At 34.6% G+C, this 17,702-nt stretch overlaps 1 protein-coding gene across 1 annotated transcript; it reads left to right on the top strand.

Moving 5' to 3' along the window:
* Positions 1-1,491: 1,491 nt before the first annotated feature.
* On the top strand, positions 1,492-17,691 carry LOC118265620 (alpha-aminoadipic semialdehyde synthase, mitochondrial). Its single transcript, XM_035578618.2, has 20 exons — positions 1,492-1,708; positions 5,573-5,719; positions 6,254-6,430; positions 6,803-6,955; positions 8,638-8,784; positions 9,039-9,117; positions 9,193-9,320; positions 10,849-11,000; positions 11,507-11,629; positions 12,000-12,171; positions 12,825-12,895; positions 13,362-13,486; positions 13,830-14,064; positions 14,489-14,625; positions 15,027-15,139; positions 15,521-15,689; positions 15,910-16,004; positions 16,301-16,502; positions 16,867-17,043; positions 17,283-17,691. Exons 1-20 carry the CDS (start codon positions 1,634-1,636, stop codon positions 17,399-17,401), a joined length of 2,796 nt encoding a protein of 931 aa, XP_035434511.1. The 5' UTR covers positions 1,492-1,633; the 3' UTR covers positions 17,402-17,691.
* Positions 17,692-17,702: the final 11 nt, after the last annotated feature.

The raw sequence follows: 17,702 nt of genomic DNA, 5'->3' as shown, positions 1-17,702 counted from the left end.
CCGAGGGACAAGGGTGACGACCCCACAAACTTCAAGTTAAGCTTCTATTGACCCCCCCTACATGATCAAAAAATAAAATTGCGTCCTCTAAAAAATGCATAATTTGGCCCTCAAATTGTAACATTTCAATGGACTAAGTATACGGGTTTGGTTCTGGTCGGGTGACAAGCTACCCTTGCTCGTCTTCGCTAACTCGCAATAAATTTGTTCTTGGAACCTAAACCTAATTATATACTAAACTAAATTATTACCTACATAAAAAAGAAATAGGTATTGTATGGTACCAATTTGAATCAGGTGTCATTGGTACCTATACAATGTGATAGGGTTCGGACTTCTAACCCGTTAAGGCTGAGTACTACATCTAATTTTATCGACAAAAAAGTAATATGGGGGTTTGAAACCCCAATTGAAAATATTGAAAAATAGAGATTTTTTCGGTAAAGATTATTCAGAAATATTTTTTTTTCTCACCAAAACATTATCAAACATATGAAAAAAGTAATGAATTAATTAGCCAAGGTTATTAGCTACCGTTTGTCGTTTTTTTTTTGTTTCTACGATGCATACAGCCTTTGATATCACATAAAGTAAGAAAAATATTAAAATAGCCATAATTTTAAGGGGGAGGGGAGTCGACCCCTTCGACCCCCGACTTTTGTCCATAAAATTAGATGTAGTACTCAGCCTTAACGGGTTAGAAGTCCGAACCCTATCACATTGTATATAAGGCGTTTATAAGCCCACGGAAACCTACAATAACATTTGCAAATACTATGATTGCTATGGTAATTTTACTAGGCTCTTTGCTTTAAGTAACTTTTGCCATTTTATTTATGAATTATACTACAAACTTTCCTAATTTGGTACCTTGTAAGGTCAATCTACCGAACAATAAACTGTTACTTAATTACTTAATTTTACCAATAAAGATGACATCTCGATTCACGACTATTAGTCCTTAAATAGATAAGTTGAGTAGGTAAGTTATGTAACTGAAAATTATCAAATTATATTCTTGTATGAAGAAGTGATCCAAACTTATTTATTAATTTATGATACAAAATACATATTATGTTAGACTTAGAGTCATACAAGTTTACCTGGGCTCCCCGGCTCGAAGGCAAGAGTAGGAACGAGGTGGTTTTTAGTTAGTAACAGCCTGACACTACCTCTCGCTTCGCCCAAGGCTGGAGAAGCCATTGGATGATTTTCCCCCCTTAAAAAAACTTGTATGAAATAATTAAATACGTGCTTAAACTACAAAACACAATACTGCAGAGTTACCGATTTCAAAAGCAAACAATTAGAAGTGTTTAAACAAACAATGATAATAGCTTCTGTATCAGAGAAGTAGGAAGTTTATTTAACATTAATTGTGTATGAAAACAAAGTGAAGACTTGGTACGCAAGTAACGCAATCAAACAACTAATGTGGTATCACTATCACTTATGATAAAACGTCATGTCGATTGTATGTTTTCTCAAAGGAGCTCTGGTATTTAGTTCGAAATACGGAATTGACGCGACACACGCCTCGTTACACAGAACGATTACATTTGTGATTTATTTTTTATTAATAATAATTAATTAAATTAAAAGTTAATTGTTTGTGATAAAAACTATTATAAGAATGTTGTACAAATCTGCGGCTCTTCGGACGAAGAGCCAATATTTAAAACATGTGGTTTATTACTCTTCAGCTAAGGTAAGGCTTTTGAAAGATTTCCGAACGTATTTTTTTGGATGAATGAGATTAAGGACTTGTTTCACAATGTCTGGATAGCCGCTGTGTATCAGATAATTTTGAATTAAGAACGTAATTTGTATGCACATTTTTTTTTCATATAAGTTTATCGGATAATATAATAATATGAAGTTGGTGAAACAGGCGCTTAATTACCTATACTTACTTTATTTTTGTTAGTATGTATAACAAAAAAAAAACAGAAGTCTTGATTTAATATTATAAACTAATTAAGTAAAAAATATTGTTTTCCTGTCTTTTGAACAAAACGTAAACTTCTTACAAGGTACGTACGTAGATAATGTAGTCGTATTTTTATTAATAAAAGTACATAATTAGAAAAACCCAGCAACAGCCTAATCAAAATAATAATCTGTTTACTTTACATTAATATTATGATCGATTGAGTAATATAATCTAAGTCCGAGTACGAAAACAATTTCCGATTTTAGGTATTATTAGATATTACCATTACTATATATTTATTTATATTATATTTATTATTTATTATTTATTTATATTATATTTATTTTATTTATATTTATTTTATTTTTACCATTACCTATGTATAATAAATATTTTTAATTATCTTTGGTTTGAATTAAAAACAAGTTGTAGCTAATATGTAATAATAATAAATACGAATACCAAGTGTTGACATTTGGGCAAAACCTCTATAAGGAGAAAAGATTTGATCACAAATTATTAGTTAGTTAACCATAGTTCATACCTAATAATTTGTGATCAAATCCTTTGCAGTGCAACTACGCGTAGCGTACCAACATCGTCTTGTCACAGTAATAAAAAAAATTGTTTAAGAAATTAAGACTGTACTCAAATGGGAAAAGGTCATGAGCAAGGAACAGATGGGTACTTACCTTTTCTGTGATTTAGTAAAGATTCTAGGAGAATGTTCATGTGAAAATTGCCTGCTTTCACGAAAGTTCCAAAATATTTTTTTAGAGAAGATACAGAGCTTTATGCGGTTATTTTTAAACATAAGTTAAAATTACATGTGTTCAACATAATAAAAATAATCTTAGGAAGTTTAGTTTTTATGTTAATTTTTCTAAATTAAACACGCAGATGAAGTGAAGAGCTGTTCATGATGAAAGAAAATGTGAAATTCATTGCTTCTATGTATCTATATTGTGTGAAACATGCGATTTTTCTTATGTTTAAATATACTACAATATAACATCACACGTAACGTCTAGCATCAGAAGCAAAATTCTTCTTTCTTTAACGAAATTCTAATTCATTAGTACCAAACGCTGAAAAAATATTCGCGTGCAAACAGCCTAAATAGATACCTGGTACACGTATGTAAGTACATAATGTAAATAACATTGGACATGAAAATGTCAAGATTTTACACAAGAACACATTTTAAATGATAACGAAAGTAACATTGTTACAAGGTTAATATTGATTTAATTTAGTTATTCCTACGTGTAGGCCTGACACACTGAATTATTTTAATTCCTAGGTAGCAACTGATAAGGGGAGTTATTGTTATGATGCCCGATATACGTACCTACCCAGGTTTAATTGAACACACAATTATATGATAACATTATCTTAATGTTACCTACAAAAACATTCGCCTGATAAGTTGGTACGGGCCTCCTGCACAGATCATGCTAAGTATTCGTAAATTAATTATCTCAGAGAACCAGATTGGTATAAAAGATGGGCCAAATTAATAGTACCTTTAACCGACAAGCATGCATGAAAAGACTGATGACTGTTGATGAAGTGAACGAGGTATGTTAGATTCGTAGCAATTGGTGTTCCATTGTCTCTGCCTACCCCCATAGGAGACAGGCGTGAAGGTAGTTAATATTTCACGTGTAGGTAAAACGTAATTTCTAACGTGTAAAAGGAATCTGTTTATTATATTTGGAATTCGGATTCAGTTGTTGTTAGACTGCACGGTTGGTGCGGTGGCTAGATGGTGCAGTACACCAGGGAGTTGGTTCGATTCGAGCATGGCGCAATTCTTTGTGTGTGCCTACTAGTTTTTTTTAAATAATTAATTCAGTTTTGTTTCGTGTAATAAAAACAGCATTAACCTCTTTGAAAAAATATTTTAAAATTAGTATAAGCAGAGCAATAAATACGGTACAAAAATTGTAATTGATTCTTAGTAAAATTGAAGTTTCTTGGTTTTACTCTATCTATCTTATTTGGTACACTTATCTTAATAGTAATTATTTAGGGGAAGGAAAGTTCCGTAACATTTCACATGAAGTAACATCTAGAGATAAAACAATTAACATACGATGGAGTATTTTTCCTATTACATGATGACTATCAAGCATTTTGTTACTATTATCGTTGTTTGTTACCTTAAACTTGTTGACACCCACTATCTTTAGGGTGTGTCAAGAACTCTCGTTTTATTTAGAGTCATAAGCTGTAATAACAAGCTATCTATAAATATTTATATATGAGGGTGGGCGAATCTTGTGATAATTATATTTGCGTATGTATCTAAATATATTATTATGTACCTACGTGTGCTATCTTTTGGGCCAAAGCTGAATTTTATTGCAGACACGTATTTTCCCTTGTGTAAAAATTACGTCAAATGAACATCAAATTTTTGTTTAAAGTGTGATTTAAAAGTGAATATTAGTTAGGTACTCTAGATGTAGGTATAGAGATACATTATGTTTGAAAGAAATACTTCCTTTCATAGTTTTTACAAACTTTAATAATAAGGTACCTAATCATAGATCACCAGGAAAATTACTTGGAAACTTTGAGTCGTACTCGAAAAGGATTGGTTCTTTTCCAGACAAGTGAAAATTTACCGTTGACGTTTTATACCTAAAATAAATAGTTAAAGAATAGTGTGAAGTGTGCAAGAATCCTCGTACTGTTTTCATAAAGTCCTTCTTAGTTTCTATTGAAAGGGTCAAATCAATGGACAATACAATACTTTGACCTCTTTCTATATTTAGCTAAGCTAAGATGATAATGTATCGTTTCCGTGGTCCATTAATGACAAAGTTCTGCGTATTATATTTAATCCGAGAGCGTTGTACTGGATGCAAAAACATATTATTATTTGTTCATGTTCATGATAATGAATGACAATACGTAAACGTCAGTGAACAAAGTGTGTCAATGAAACACCAATGAAAGTACTAACGGTTTGTTTAGTTAGACTTAAATCGTTTTTTTTTTCAAACTTAGATTAGTGGGTACTGAAAATATTGATAAGATAACAGTAGGTAGTCTATATACTTACGCAAAAATATATATTTAGCTTCGATTTGAAAGGTGAATGCACCTATCTAAATATTATATGCCTTCAGATGAGCAGGTAGGTACTTCAAAGTTTAGCTGCTTTAGCAGAGATTTGTACATTTAATTCAGGTTTAGATTCACTTCAAGAAACATGAATATGTCGAGAGTGGGACTATTCAATTTAAGTAATACTAAATATATTTTACTGTAGATAGCAAGTAATAATAACAACGAAATTAACTTAACTAAAAACCACGTACATTTAGAAAAAAATCTCTAGTAGTTTCGAGCCTCAAAGGGACTCTTCATCATGAGCAGCGTGCGTAGACGCGACGATGTAGCGCAGCCTACGGGCAGAGAGGGAGGGACTGTACTCGTTTTTAGACTAATTTAATATGTCTTATAAGTTATTTAAAAAAAAACTAAACTTTTACTTGGTGTTAAACCTATAACCCGTAAAGGCACGTAATAAGATTTTTTCTCTCTGTGTGTTTTTCAATGTTGATAAAGCAGGTACATTATAAGCCGATGTAAGGCAAATACTGTAATATCTTGCTCCTTGTTCAGGGTACCCGCACAATAGCAATAAGGAGAGAAGACCAGTCAGTATGGGAGAGGAGGGCACCGTTCTCTCCGTCCAACGTCAACCGCCTGGTGCGGCAGGGCGTCAGGGTGATCGTGCAGCCCTCCAACCGAAGGGCCTACCCCATGCAGGTGAGAAAGATAACTTATGGTATGATTGGTACGGTATACAAATTTATACCTAGTTAGTGTTTGATATTTTATAGTACCAACTCATGTAAAACTACACCACCTTCTTTTCACCTGTTAAAATACGGGTTCCAAGAATACCAAATGATAGAAGGAGAGCCCATTGCCACACAGTTTCCCATTGTTCTTATTGCCCATTCTTACTGTAACATACGGTAAGACTACTGTATTTTTTCAATCCACGATTCTGCGCCTAAATTCCTAACGCCCAAAGGCTAGCACCGCTCTGGTGTTTCTGTCCATTGCGGCGTAATGTACCATTATGATTGTAAGCTCGTTAAAAAATCTTATAACATAAAAAAATGTTACAGTGACAATCGTGGAAACTCTATGGCAATTTGAACGATGGTAGACTCGTTTTAGTATTGTAGTTAGACATAAGTTAAATACAGTAATGTGTTCAATTCCTCACCCTCGATCTTTAATTGTATTGGTTTGCCATAACTGTTAATTATATCAATAAATATTTCTTTGCAGTCATACATAAATGCGGGTGCCATAGTCCAAGAGGACATCAGCGAGGCGAGCGTGATCTTCGGCGTGAAACAAACGCCCATCGACCTTCTGATACCAAACAAGACGTACTGCTTCTTCTCACACACAATCAAAGCGCAGGAAGCTAACATGCCTATGTTAGACGCCATTTTGAAAAAGGTACGTCAAGGTTAGGTAAAGTTCTCCGAGAAAAATTATCTCAATTAAAATCTAATGCTGTTTGTTAGTCTCGCTACAAGTCGAGAACGGCTGAAACGATTTGGCAAATTTTGGTCTTGAATGATTTATGAAAATCCAGAGAAGGTTTAAAAGGATGAAAAAAGCTCTTGCAAGTTTGTTATGACTAAATCCTCGATTTAGGTAAAGTCTGCAATGAACTGGATTTGTAGTAACCTACTCTACCTAATTGATAATAGGTCCATTCATCCACATACTCGCGGTAGGTCCTATATATACCTACTGTTCTAAGTGATCCTAACCTATCAACAATCCTATAAATCAGATTGCTCTTAACTAAACTTCTATTTCCAGAATATTCGATTAATAGATTACGAGAAGTTGATGGATGATTCCGGTAACCGCGTGGTGGCTTTTGGCAAATACGCAGGAGTAGCGGGTATGATCAATATACTGCACGGCATTGGGCTGAGGTTACTTGCACTTGGACATCATACACCGTTCATGGTAAGTAAACAAAATAAAATGAATAATAGAACAATTATATTATGGATCAGGTCCATCAGGAGACTAAATGGCGGCGTGGACGTTTAAAAATTCTTAAACTCTTCCAGAGAGAATCATTTGCTAAGGATTTTATTCTGTTGTTGAAAAAAAAAAACAATTCTATTTTTAAATTGTAAAGTAAAAGGTGCTGCAAAATAATTATGGATACAATACGTATTTTGAGGTACATATATTATTTTTTCTTTCTATTATCGTATGCCACCTATTAAGTTTAGATAAACGGGGCGTCCCTAAAACGGATGAGGTATCACTTCGTAATTTTTATAGTTTCTGTAATATAATGTTTCAGTTTCAGAGTCATTTATTTATTACTTAAACCAGATGTTAGCCGTATTCAGAGTCATTTAATCATTACTAAATCCAGTTCTTAGCAATTGTTTTCGATAAAGAAATCATTAAATATGTCTGAGTGTGGTATACTAAGTACTTAGTAAATGAAGGAATAGTTAGTAATTAACTTTTGTTTATTTTTAACCATATTAGAAAACCCTCTCATTTTCACAACTTGAGTTGAATAGTGAAACGTTAAACACTACACAGGTATGGAAAATTTGACAATTTATCTTGTAGTTCTTGTAATTCATAGCAATCGTAATTTATTATCTCGAATAATTATTAGGTAAATATTTATTCAGTAGATACCTACTGGTACTGGTACCATATCAGCGTCTGGTAACAAGATATTAAGTGACAAACAATTGTATGACCTTAATATGCTTCAGGTGGGGTCGAAGAGATTTATGATAGTCTTTATAGGACACGATTGCAAATCACCTTCGTAGATAAGTAGGTAATTCAGGAAACTCGCAATTTAATCAGTGTACATACCTTACTTTTTTTAAATGCAACCGTTTACTGATAAGTTTTTAAATATTATCAAAATCAAAATATAAATCGGTGCTATACAGTGCCGGCGTTCAATCGACAAATTCTGGGGGGCGCCAAGGTCTGAAGTTGAAGTCTCTTGCCTCTCCTGGTGCAAACCCTCAGAACTGTGCTCTACGCTCTGTGCATATGCATATTTTTTCAGCAAAGAACTAACACTTGATATTGCTTCCCTCAAGTGGGCGCCACAATATTTTCGCCCGGGGTATCACTGGCCCTTACGCCGGCACTGCTGCTATACAGAAAGGCTTACAAATGATTGCTTTTATTTTATAGGAACACGCATAACGATATGACTTTAGGGTCAGTTATTGTTGCATATTTGAAGTAAAATGCGCCGAGCGTATTATCGATCGCACTAACGTATTATTTGGTTGAGTGTAAACGGTCAACTGCTTTTTAATTCATTCATACATTTAACTGTTCTGGCATTACGTGACCGACAATAACCGACACAGATTCTGTCAGATATGAACCGACCCTTAGTCAAAAAGTCATTGATTTTTCTGCACAATATTTTTTGTTGGTCGAATGTTTATAAGTGTTATCGATATGTTCTCACTCTCTATATCATATAAACACATTGTGATTTGATCTTTCGACATCTGAACTCATTATATACAACCAACAACGAAAATGATGGAAAACTATTCCAACTAGTGAAATTACCAACGTTGTACGATAGTATTTGATAATAACCTTTATTCCTTACTGACTGAGTCTATTTTCCTATCTAGCACATTGGACCATCTCACAACTACCGCAACTCCAGCATGGCACGACAAGCGATCAGGGATGCAGGGTATGAGGTAGCATTGGGCATGATGCCCAAATCTCTCGGACCTCTCACCTTCGTCTTTACTGGGTCTGGAAATGTCTCTCAGGTATGAAAATATGTGTTAATTTACCAATAATTTACTCCTGTACTGATTAAGTACATTGAAAGAACAACTGTAAGTGTGAGGAAAGTTCTGACTTAATAAAATCAAAGATTTCTGAAACAATAAAATTATACTCTATCATGCAGTAGGTAAGAATCGTTATTGGTGGAAAACACACACACAGATACAGCATAGGTACTCATTCTTTCATTTTGAAGAGTAAATTGCGATACATAATTATTATTTTCTTGTCACAGGGAAGTCAAGAGATATTCCAAGAATTACCACACGAATACGTACCTCCAGAGATGTTGAAAAAAGTGGCTGAACATGGAAGTAAGTAACTGAACCAAGTGTAACTTCTAAAACTGCAATAAAATTATTAAATTAATGAGTAAAACTTTCCCAAAGGTCCGAATAAAATATACGGCTGTGAAGTCCGTCGTAGACATCACTTAGAGAGGAAGAATGGAGGAGGTTATGATGCACAGGAGTATGATGAGCATCCAGAAAGATACATCTCAACATTCGCACAGAAGGTAAGTAAATAATGTCCTAATCTAATCTATACCCCCCATCCATAAAGTTTATTACTCGCGATTATTCCTTAAGTATATTGTTATCCTATTTTTATTACTCGAAAACCAAAACGACACACATAATCTTTGCAAATGGTAATCAAAAGATAAGATAAAGTCACGAATAGTATTATTTTTTAATCTTAGTACTCATTTTAAGTATTTAAGTTAAGAAGTAGTCTTACGCAGCCAAATTATCGCGCGAAATTCTTATTTTGATAAATAAACGCAAAAATATAGGCCACAACGCAATTAGCTGTTGACAACAGATCTGTGTGGGTCACATTTGTATGATAACGTTATCTTTCTATCTCATATCGTGTAATAATCTACTTAAACACAAAAGATTGTGTTTAATTTGCAAAGTCAAAGAAAAAAACAATATTTTGTTCATGAATATCTTATCAGAGGAAAGGGAATAATAAAACAATTGATTGCGAATTAATCAGTCATTACAAATGTCCGGTCATTCTCCTGTACACTTGTATGACAAAAACAACTCCCACTCGTTTAGAAACATCAATGAATTCTAAAGACACATTCATAATACACATACATGCAACATTCCAACCCAGCAATTAAATTTTCATTTAAATTTGAACTTTAAATCGTATGAGGTATGATATATTTTATAACGTCAATACAAAAAGGGCGACGGCGGGTGGCCAGCGCACGGTCCTCATGACTTGTAAAATGTACGGACCGCACGCTGGAAGCGTTGCTAAATATGCTTTGACCTTAACAATGGTGAAATATTGAAGCATTTATTACTTAAAAATTATATTTTTATCTGATACACTGCCTTTTTCAGTTACTCTTGATTGAATCTATAATAAAGGGACAATTCCCATTAGACCAATTATTCTCCTCATCGTTATTGGAAAATGAGGACTACATTTATACATTTATTAACATAATATATTTTTTAATTAATCATAATCTTATTTGTAAAAAATGTACCTACTTATTTAGTATACTGTCGACGAAAATAATTCGCCTATCTTAATTAAGTAGTTGAGAGATTAGATTTGAATTACCCATTTATTATTCGTATCTGATTTTGATTATTGTTTTACATACATACATTAAGCAATTATACATAATATATGTATTTACATTTTTGTTACATGGGGCTAAAGAGTTTACACGGGGGAACTAAAGAGGTTGAAATTACAGGATACAAATACATCTTTAGCATTACATGGTCATATAAAGGCGCCGTTTTAGACATATCCTATACTAGCTACTTCCGCGCGGTTTCACCCGCTCTGCTCGGTTCCTATTGATCATAGCGTGATGATTTATAGCCTATAACCTTCCTCGATAAATGCGCTATCCAACACAAAAAGAATTATTCAAATTAGACCAGTAGTTCCTGAGATTAGCGCGTTCAAACAAACAAACAATCAAACAAACAAACTCTTCAGCTTTATAATATTAGTATAGATTGTTTTATGTTCTACGTTAACCAATATTTATTTCCTAATAGATTGCACCATACACATCAGTCCTAGTAAACTGCATTTACTGGGCGGTTGGCAGTCCGAAGTTGCTGACCATTCCGGATGCGAAGCACTTGTTGCTACCTTCACACACTCCGTGGTTGCCCAAGAGTATTGGAGCTCCGGCCTTACCCCATAGGTAATAAGACAGTTATAATGTATTTGTTAAGAATTTTATAATACTTAAAAAAAAATTAACTCACCCAGAAGGGTGAGTATTACCAGAAGGTAATATTGACGGAAAAACTAACGAATAAGAATATATCAATAAGCTATAAATATTAGTAGTATGGTTAAAAAGAATGAAGAAGACACGTTTTCTGCAAAAAGTTATCACAAAAGACCGTAGTCTACGAACTACGCTACGCAGCTACGGTGCTACGTAAGAAGCTACGATTCCGTAGCTGTCTACTACGAACTACGAACAGTCTTTTAAATAAAATATTTAAATAAAAAGATAAATTAAAAAAATCTATAGGACTATATAAAATTCATATTTTAATTGATTCATACTTTAAAACGTTAAAATAGAATTGTTAGGGAGCAGTGAGAATTAACATACTTATGTATCTATAGCTATTATGTAAGGAGTCTTTTTTCGTTTGCCATATTTTAATATTGTTCTTTTTCATATCTTCTTTACAGAATGCTGGCTATTTGCGACATATCTGCTGACCCCGGTGGCTCAATTGAATTCATGAATGAGTGTACTACTATTGACACGCCCTTCTGTCTTTACGACGCTGATAGAAATAAAGATACTAAGAGGTCAGTTTATTTTTCAACAAATTATATTTACTCACTTAAGTATTACCTATGTTTAATTTGAATTCTTTACTAATACTATTTTAAGGCTAAACCAAGTAGCTCTCTGGTAAGTCCTAAACATTAAGATTGCATGGTTGATGAGGTGGCTGGGCAACCGGCTGCCGCGGGATGTGTAGCGGTTTAGTAACTCTTTGTGTGATCCGCAAATTATTCTTTCGGATCTGGGTGTCATATGTATGTGAACATGTACCTATGTTTGTAAACACACCCACGACACAGGAGAAAACCCTAATGTGGGGCTAAGATAAAAAAAGATTTCTACTTCCTGACCTCATCTAAAACATGTTTTAATATTTAATTTTGTATCTAGTTTCAAGGGCCCCGGCGTACTAGTGTGTTCGATAGACAACATGCCAACACAACTGCCGAGGGAGTCCACCGACTTCTTCGGTGACTTGCTGTACCCGTACGCGGAAGACATCATGAAGTCTGACGCCACCAAACCGCTAGAGGAGCACAATTTCTCACCTGTGGTTCAAGGAGTAAGTGCATTTTAATTAGAAGTATAATAACTATAAATTGAAAATATAGTTTCCTATTCTATTATGCGTTTTGATAAGTAACATTAACATGGGTACTTAACCAACCTAACAAACATTTCTTAGACTATTTTGGGTAAATTAAATTATATTAATAACGTAAAGGTTTAAGTACTCCCACATTTTACATTAACTTTGACCTTTAAAAAAATCCGACGAAGGAAATTAAGAGACAATACAATAATATAATTAGTAAACAAGGGTATATTTCTTATACGTATATACACACATAGATAGCTAAGTATAAGTACAGATAGTATACTGTTTATCAGTGAGTCGGTGATAATATTAAGTCAATAACACAAGAACTTTCAATGTAAGTAGTAGCCAGTTAGGAAAGATTTTATACACTAAGTTAGAAAACAAAAGGTAGGTAGGAACAATTATCATACTATAGATATAACTTTATGTATTTTTTTAGAGAATTAGGTACTTTAGTACGTACTAAGTAAAAACCCGTTCGTCATTAGTCTTCGTAGATATTAATTTATATCAGTGCTAACTTACTTTTATCATATTATTTTCGCAAATAACAATGTTAGTGAGTCACTGCATCAATAACATGACCTACATTTATTGTTTTATTTTCGTTTCAGGCCATTATAACAAGCAACGGACGGTTGACGCCCCCTTACGAGTATATCAACGAACTTAGAATGGCAAACACGTAAGTATTGTAAGACTACTACTTACTGAAAAGTTTTGTCAGCTTTAGTCAAGGAAGTCTGCTTTTAATACTGTCAACACCGTAAAACGTGGTGAATAGAATTCAAAGGGTGAATAGATACAGCAATGGTGTGAATAGATGTTAGAACATTTCGTCAACATTAATTCATACCTCTTCTGTATCTATTCATCCCGTTTTACCGTAACACCCTGCACCAAAAAACGCGAACGGGATGAATAACTTTAATCTATGGTTTTATTGTATTCTGAATATAATACAAAGCATATTTAATTTTCTAGTTCTTTTTATAAACACTTCTGACACTTTATGCACAAGCGACACTGTGAAAAAATATCATAAGTTTGCTTAACAATATTTCTGATTAAAATAATACCAAAATAAGACTATCTTTTATCATCCATCCTGCTAGTCCAAATGGAACCTCACGTTTGGTAATACTTTTCAGTCGATCCCGTCATAAGGTGGAAGGCAATGAGCAACAGACGCCAATCCTGATCCTCGGCAGCGGGCTGGTGTCAGCTCCCGTGGTGGAATACCTGGCCAGAGACAAAAATATTGCTGTCACAGTAGGTCTGTATGATTTTCTCTTGATATACTTCTACAACCAAACAATTTGAGATGAGGTTTATTTGTCTTTTTTGTTGACATAATTATTTAAATCGTTCCATACTTTTTAACTGTAATAGTTTTTTAACTTTCTTTAACAGCTTAACGGTTTGAGATGAGGTTTATTTTTCTATTTTAATGATATAATTATTTAAATCGTACTGTACTTTTTAATAGTCTTTCCTTCTTTAGATTTTTGTAAATCTTTAATACGTTACTAGTATCCACGTTGACATTCAACGCGGCTGAATATTACTTATGTATGGAAGCTACGACACGCTACAACTCTTCTATATCAATTTCACAGCCTCAGCAGTTAAAGAAGAAGCGGATGCCTTAGCGGAACGTTATGGAGTCTCCTCAGAGTACTTGGATGCTAAGGACGAGTCAGCATTAAAGTCCTTGGCCTCTCGGGCTCGTGTAGTGGTCTCCCTACTGCCCTACGACCTTCATGGTACCGTGGCGAAGGCCTGTCTTAGCACAGGAGCACATATGGTCACCGCGTCCTATGTCAGACCTGAAGTTCAGGAGCTACATAAAGCGTGAGTTATTCTTCTGTTGTGTCTATATATTCTTATTTATTTGAGGTCGTCTGTTTTCTATTGGAATATACCGTTTTAATTTTGGTCGTATTTTACTTATGTAATGATCGTTAAAACGAAAATTCTCTAAGAACCTTGCAAAACTCTTAACAATAGGGATGACGACTGGGTCAAAAATAAATTGTTACAACTTTTCAATACAATAAAATATTCAAAAATAATCACACTCTCATTCATGTTGAACTACTTAATTTTCGATTTTTTCTAGCTAAATTTCTAGAAATAAGTCTGCTATTTGACGTTAAAATCTGATGACGTCATAATAGAGTATTTCATACAAAGTTCATAGAAAATATCGTTTTTGACGTTTCGAAAAAAGTATTGAATTTGACTAGTAGGAAACATGCCTATTCTTACGTTTCAGTGCTAAAGACGCTGGTATCACACTCCTCAACGAGGTCGGATTGGACCCAGGCATCGACCACTTGCTCGCACTTGAATGTATCCACGACATACAGAACCATGGAGGCAGAATTGACTCATTCGTATCATACTGTGGAGGTAAGAAAGCATCGATCGATATTTTCTGCATTGATCTGATATAAAAGACAAAAAAATTGAGAAGACTTTTAAATGTCGTGAAGCAACAGTGTCTTGTAATACAGTATGTCCAAATAAACTGTAACAGACTGTTTTGTCAATACCTAAGTAACAACTATTATGTTGGAGACAAATTAACGAGAAATGCTATTCATTATCGCGATAATGGACGCCACCACTTAAAGGGATAATTTGACAATGGCATATTCACAAAGCCGTTTGGCGTTAGGCGATAGCTCAGGTGACGGTACATACATGACAGGGCTACAAATTGCAACTGGTTCAATGAAACTGTGATATTTTGTACTGTGTAGATTTTTACATAAATAGATACCCAGAAAATAATGTTAACCAATTTTCAGGTTTGCCAGCTCCCGAGTTTAGTGACAATGCCCTAAGATATAAGTTCTCATGGAACCCTCGAGGAGTGCTACTCAACACAATCTCTGGCGCCAAGTATCTCAGTAAAGGACAGGTGAGAATAAGTATGATTAGGGACATAACTACCTCAATAGATAAGCAACTAGCAATTTGAAGTATTAGTTACTAGCTACTTCCGCGCTGTTTCACCCGCTCTGCTCGGCTCCTATTGGTCATAGCGTGATGTTTTATAGCCTATAGCCTTCCTCGATAAATGCACTATCCAACACAAAAATAATTATTCAATTCGGACCAGTAGTTCCGGAGATTAGCGCTTTCAAACAAACAAACAAACACTTCAGCTTTATAATATTAGTATAGATTAATCAATTCCTGCCTAATAAATCATTTGCGTAGGACTCCTAAATATTAAGTTCTATAGTAATAACAGCCTTATAACTTGTTATAAATATTTCTTTCAACATTCGCTCCTCAGATCGTGGAAGTGTTGAGTGGTGGAGAACTGATGTCAGTGGCTCGCGACCTGAACTTCTTGCCTGGCTTCGCGTTTGAAGGCTTCCCCAACAGAGACAGCACCATGTACTCCAAACTTTACGGCATTGAAGATGCTCACACCATGTTCAGAGGCACTATTAGATACAAAGGTATATACCTAACAGATTTTTAAAGACAATCCCAAAAGGATATTGATTTTTTATATGTTAAGTAATATAACTGGTATTCGACTATTATTTACTTCATATTTGTGTAACTAAAATTCTACACAGTATACAAGGATTTTGTTTTTCCATCAGTTCTTACTTATATACGTTTTTAAGATACCAGTTGAAGCTTACTAATGAAATAATCTTTATAAAATTCCAGGTTTCGCGGAAAACATGATAGCAATGCAGCTGTTTGGTCTCGTGGATCCCAACCCTCACACGTCACTGCATCCTGATGGACCCAAGATCACATGGGTATGTAAATACGACTAACAAATTCTCTCTTGACAGATTTTTTATTAAAAACTATTATTCTTTTACTCTTATTATTAGAACTTATGACGCAAAATTTTTTCCATGTTTATTCACTTCGATGAGTTTCCGATATTTCGGCACTGTTGCAATCGCCATGATCACGGGTGAACTGATCACTGATTATTAGAACTTATGATGGTAAATATAAGTTCTAATAATAGTGTTAGTGACCATGTCAGTTTAAAAAATCTTTTACTCTTATTGAAATTAACAATCAAATTCTTATATTCCTCCAGCGTCAATTCGCATGCGAACTTCTTGGGCTGGTGGACTCTTCAATATTCTTCGAGAACCTAAGGACGAGGTTATCAGAACGCATCGGTCCTTCGGGCGCTCAGTCACTGGAGTCCCTCGGTCTTCTAGATGACGTCGAGATCGTCAAGTGCGGCACACCTCTCGACACAGTCAGCCATTATCTTAGCAAGAAGTTACAATTACGTAAGTGGCATTTTCTACACCTTTTTTTTTTGACGACGGAGGGAAACCTTCAAAAGTCATTTAGATTTTTGTGGAGAAAGACTAGCGAGTGTGGGATATTTACCTTACTAAAAACACCATATGGCCACCTTCAGCACCGATAATGGGCACCGAGTCCTATGGTGCAACGCCTGTTACGGCACATCCCTAGGGGAATTTTCTGCACCTAACGATTGGTTCTTTCTTTACTTGACCAAATGACAAATAGACTAATGAAGAATTTTAGATTAGTGTCGCTTACACTCACTTGTATTTAAAATATTATTTATCTCGAAAATCTTTTAAGTAATTCGTATTTACAAATATTCTCTTGTATCCTTTACAGAAAAAGACGAGACTGACCTGGTAGTCCTCCGTCACGAGCTGGGCGTAACTTGGAGTGATGGTAAACGTGAACGAAGGGAAGTCACGATGACCGTGCGAGGAGACCCCAGCAAACACACTGCCATGGCCTGGACCGTAGGCCTACCCACCGGCATCGCTGCTAAAATGGTGCTTGATGGTAAGATAGCTATTGTTATTGCATAGGAACATAGTAACGCGAGTGAACTACAGACAGTTATTCCAAATCTGGCTGAAAGTATGGATCCTTATGTCTTATGTGAACCGAGGCGATGACCATTATTTTTAAGTCATTAGTTATTAAGTCACAATCGTTAAAGTTATTATTGGTCTACGTTATTTTTAACTATCCTCTGACCTTATAGAAATGGTATTAAATGCCTTTTCATTTGTTTTCAGGTGAAATCCAAGAGCGTGGAGTGGTGCTTCCATTTTCACCAGTAGTGTACAAGTCACTATTATCCCGACTAAGAGCTGATGGAATCCACGCAAAAGAAACTACGACTCCACTCAACTGAACCTTAAAAGTATTTTCGTACTTGTGTCCGGACACAGCCCAAAAATCTTTATGATGATCTGCAGTCGAATTTTGGGACATAGACATTCCAAATGTGTTCAACCTAGTTCTATAGAGCAAATGTTTCCTTTATTTGTAAATAATATAAATATTTCTAGTTTTAAGATTGTTTCTAGTATCTGACTGTATAAGTAATAGAGTATATTGTAAAAATCTGCTAATGTGTGTGATGATACGAAATGTGACAGCACTTTGAAATAATTATTTACTTAATAAAAACAAAATGTTCAATTTTGCTTTTT

Source organism: Spodoptera frugiperda, chromosome 28, assembly GCF_023101765.2.
Source record: "Spodoptera frugiperda isolate SF20-4 chromosome 28, AGI-APGP_CSIRO_Sfru_2.0, whole genome shotgun sequence".
NCBI lineage: Eukaryota > Metazoa > Arthropoda > Insecta > Lepidoptera > Noctuidae > Spodoptera > Spodoptera frugiperda.
This window is presented reverse-complemented; position numbering and strand designations above follow the sequence as displayed.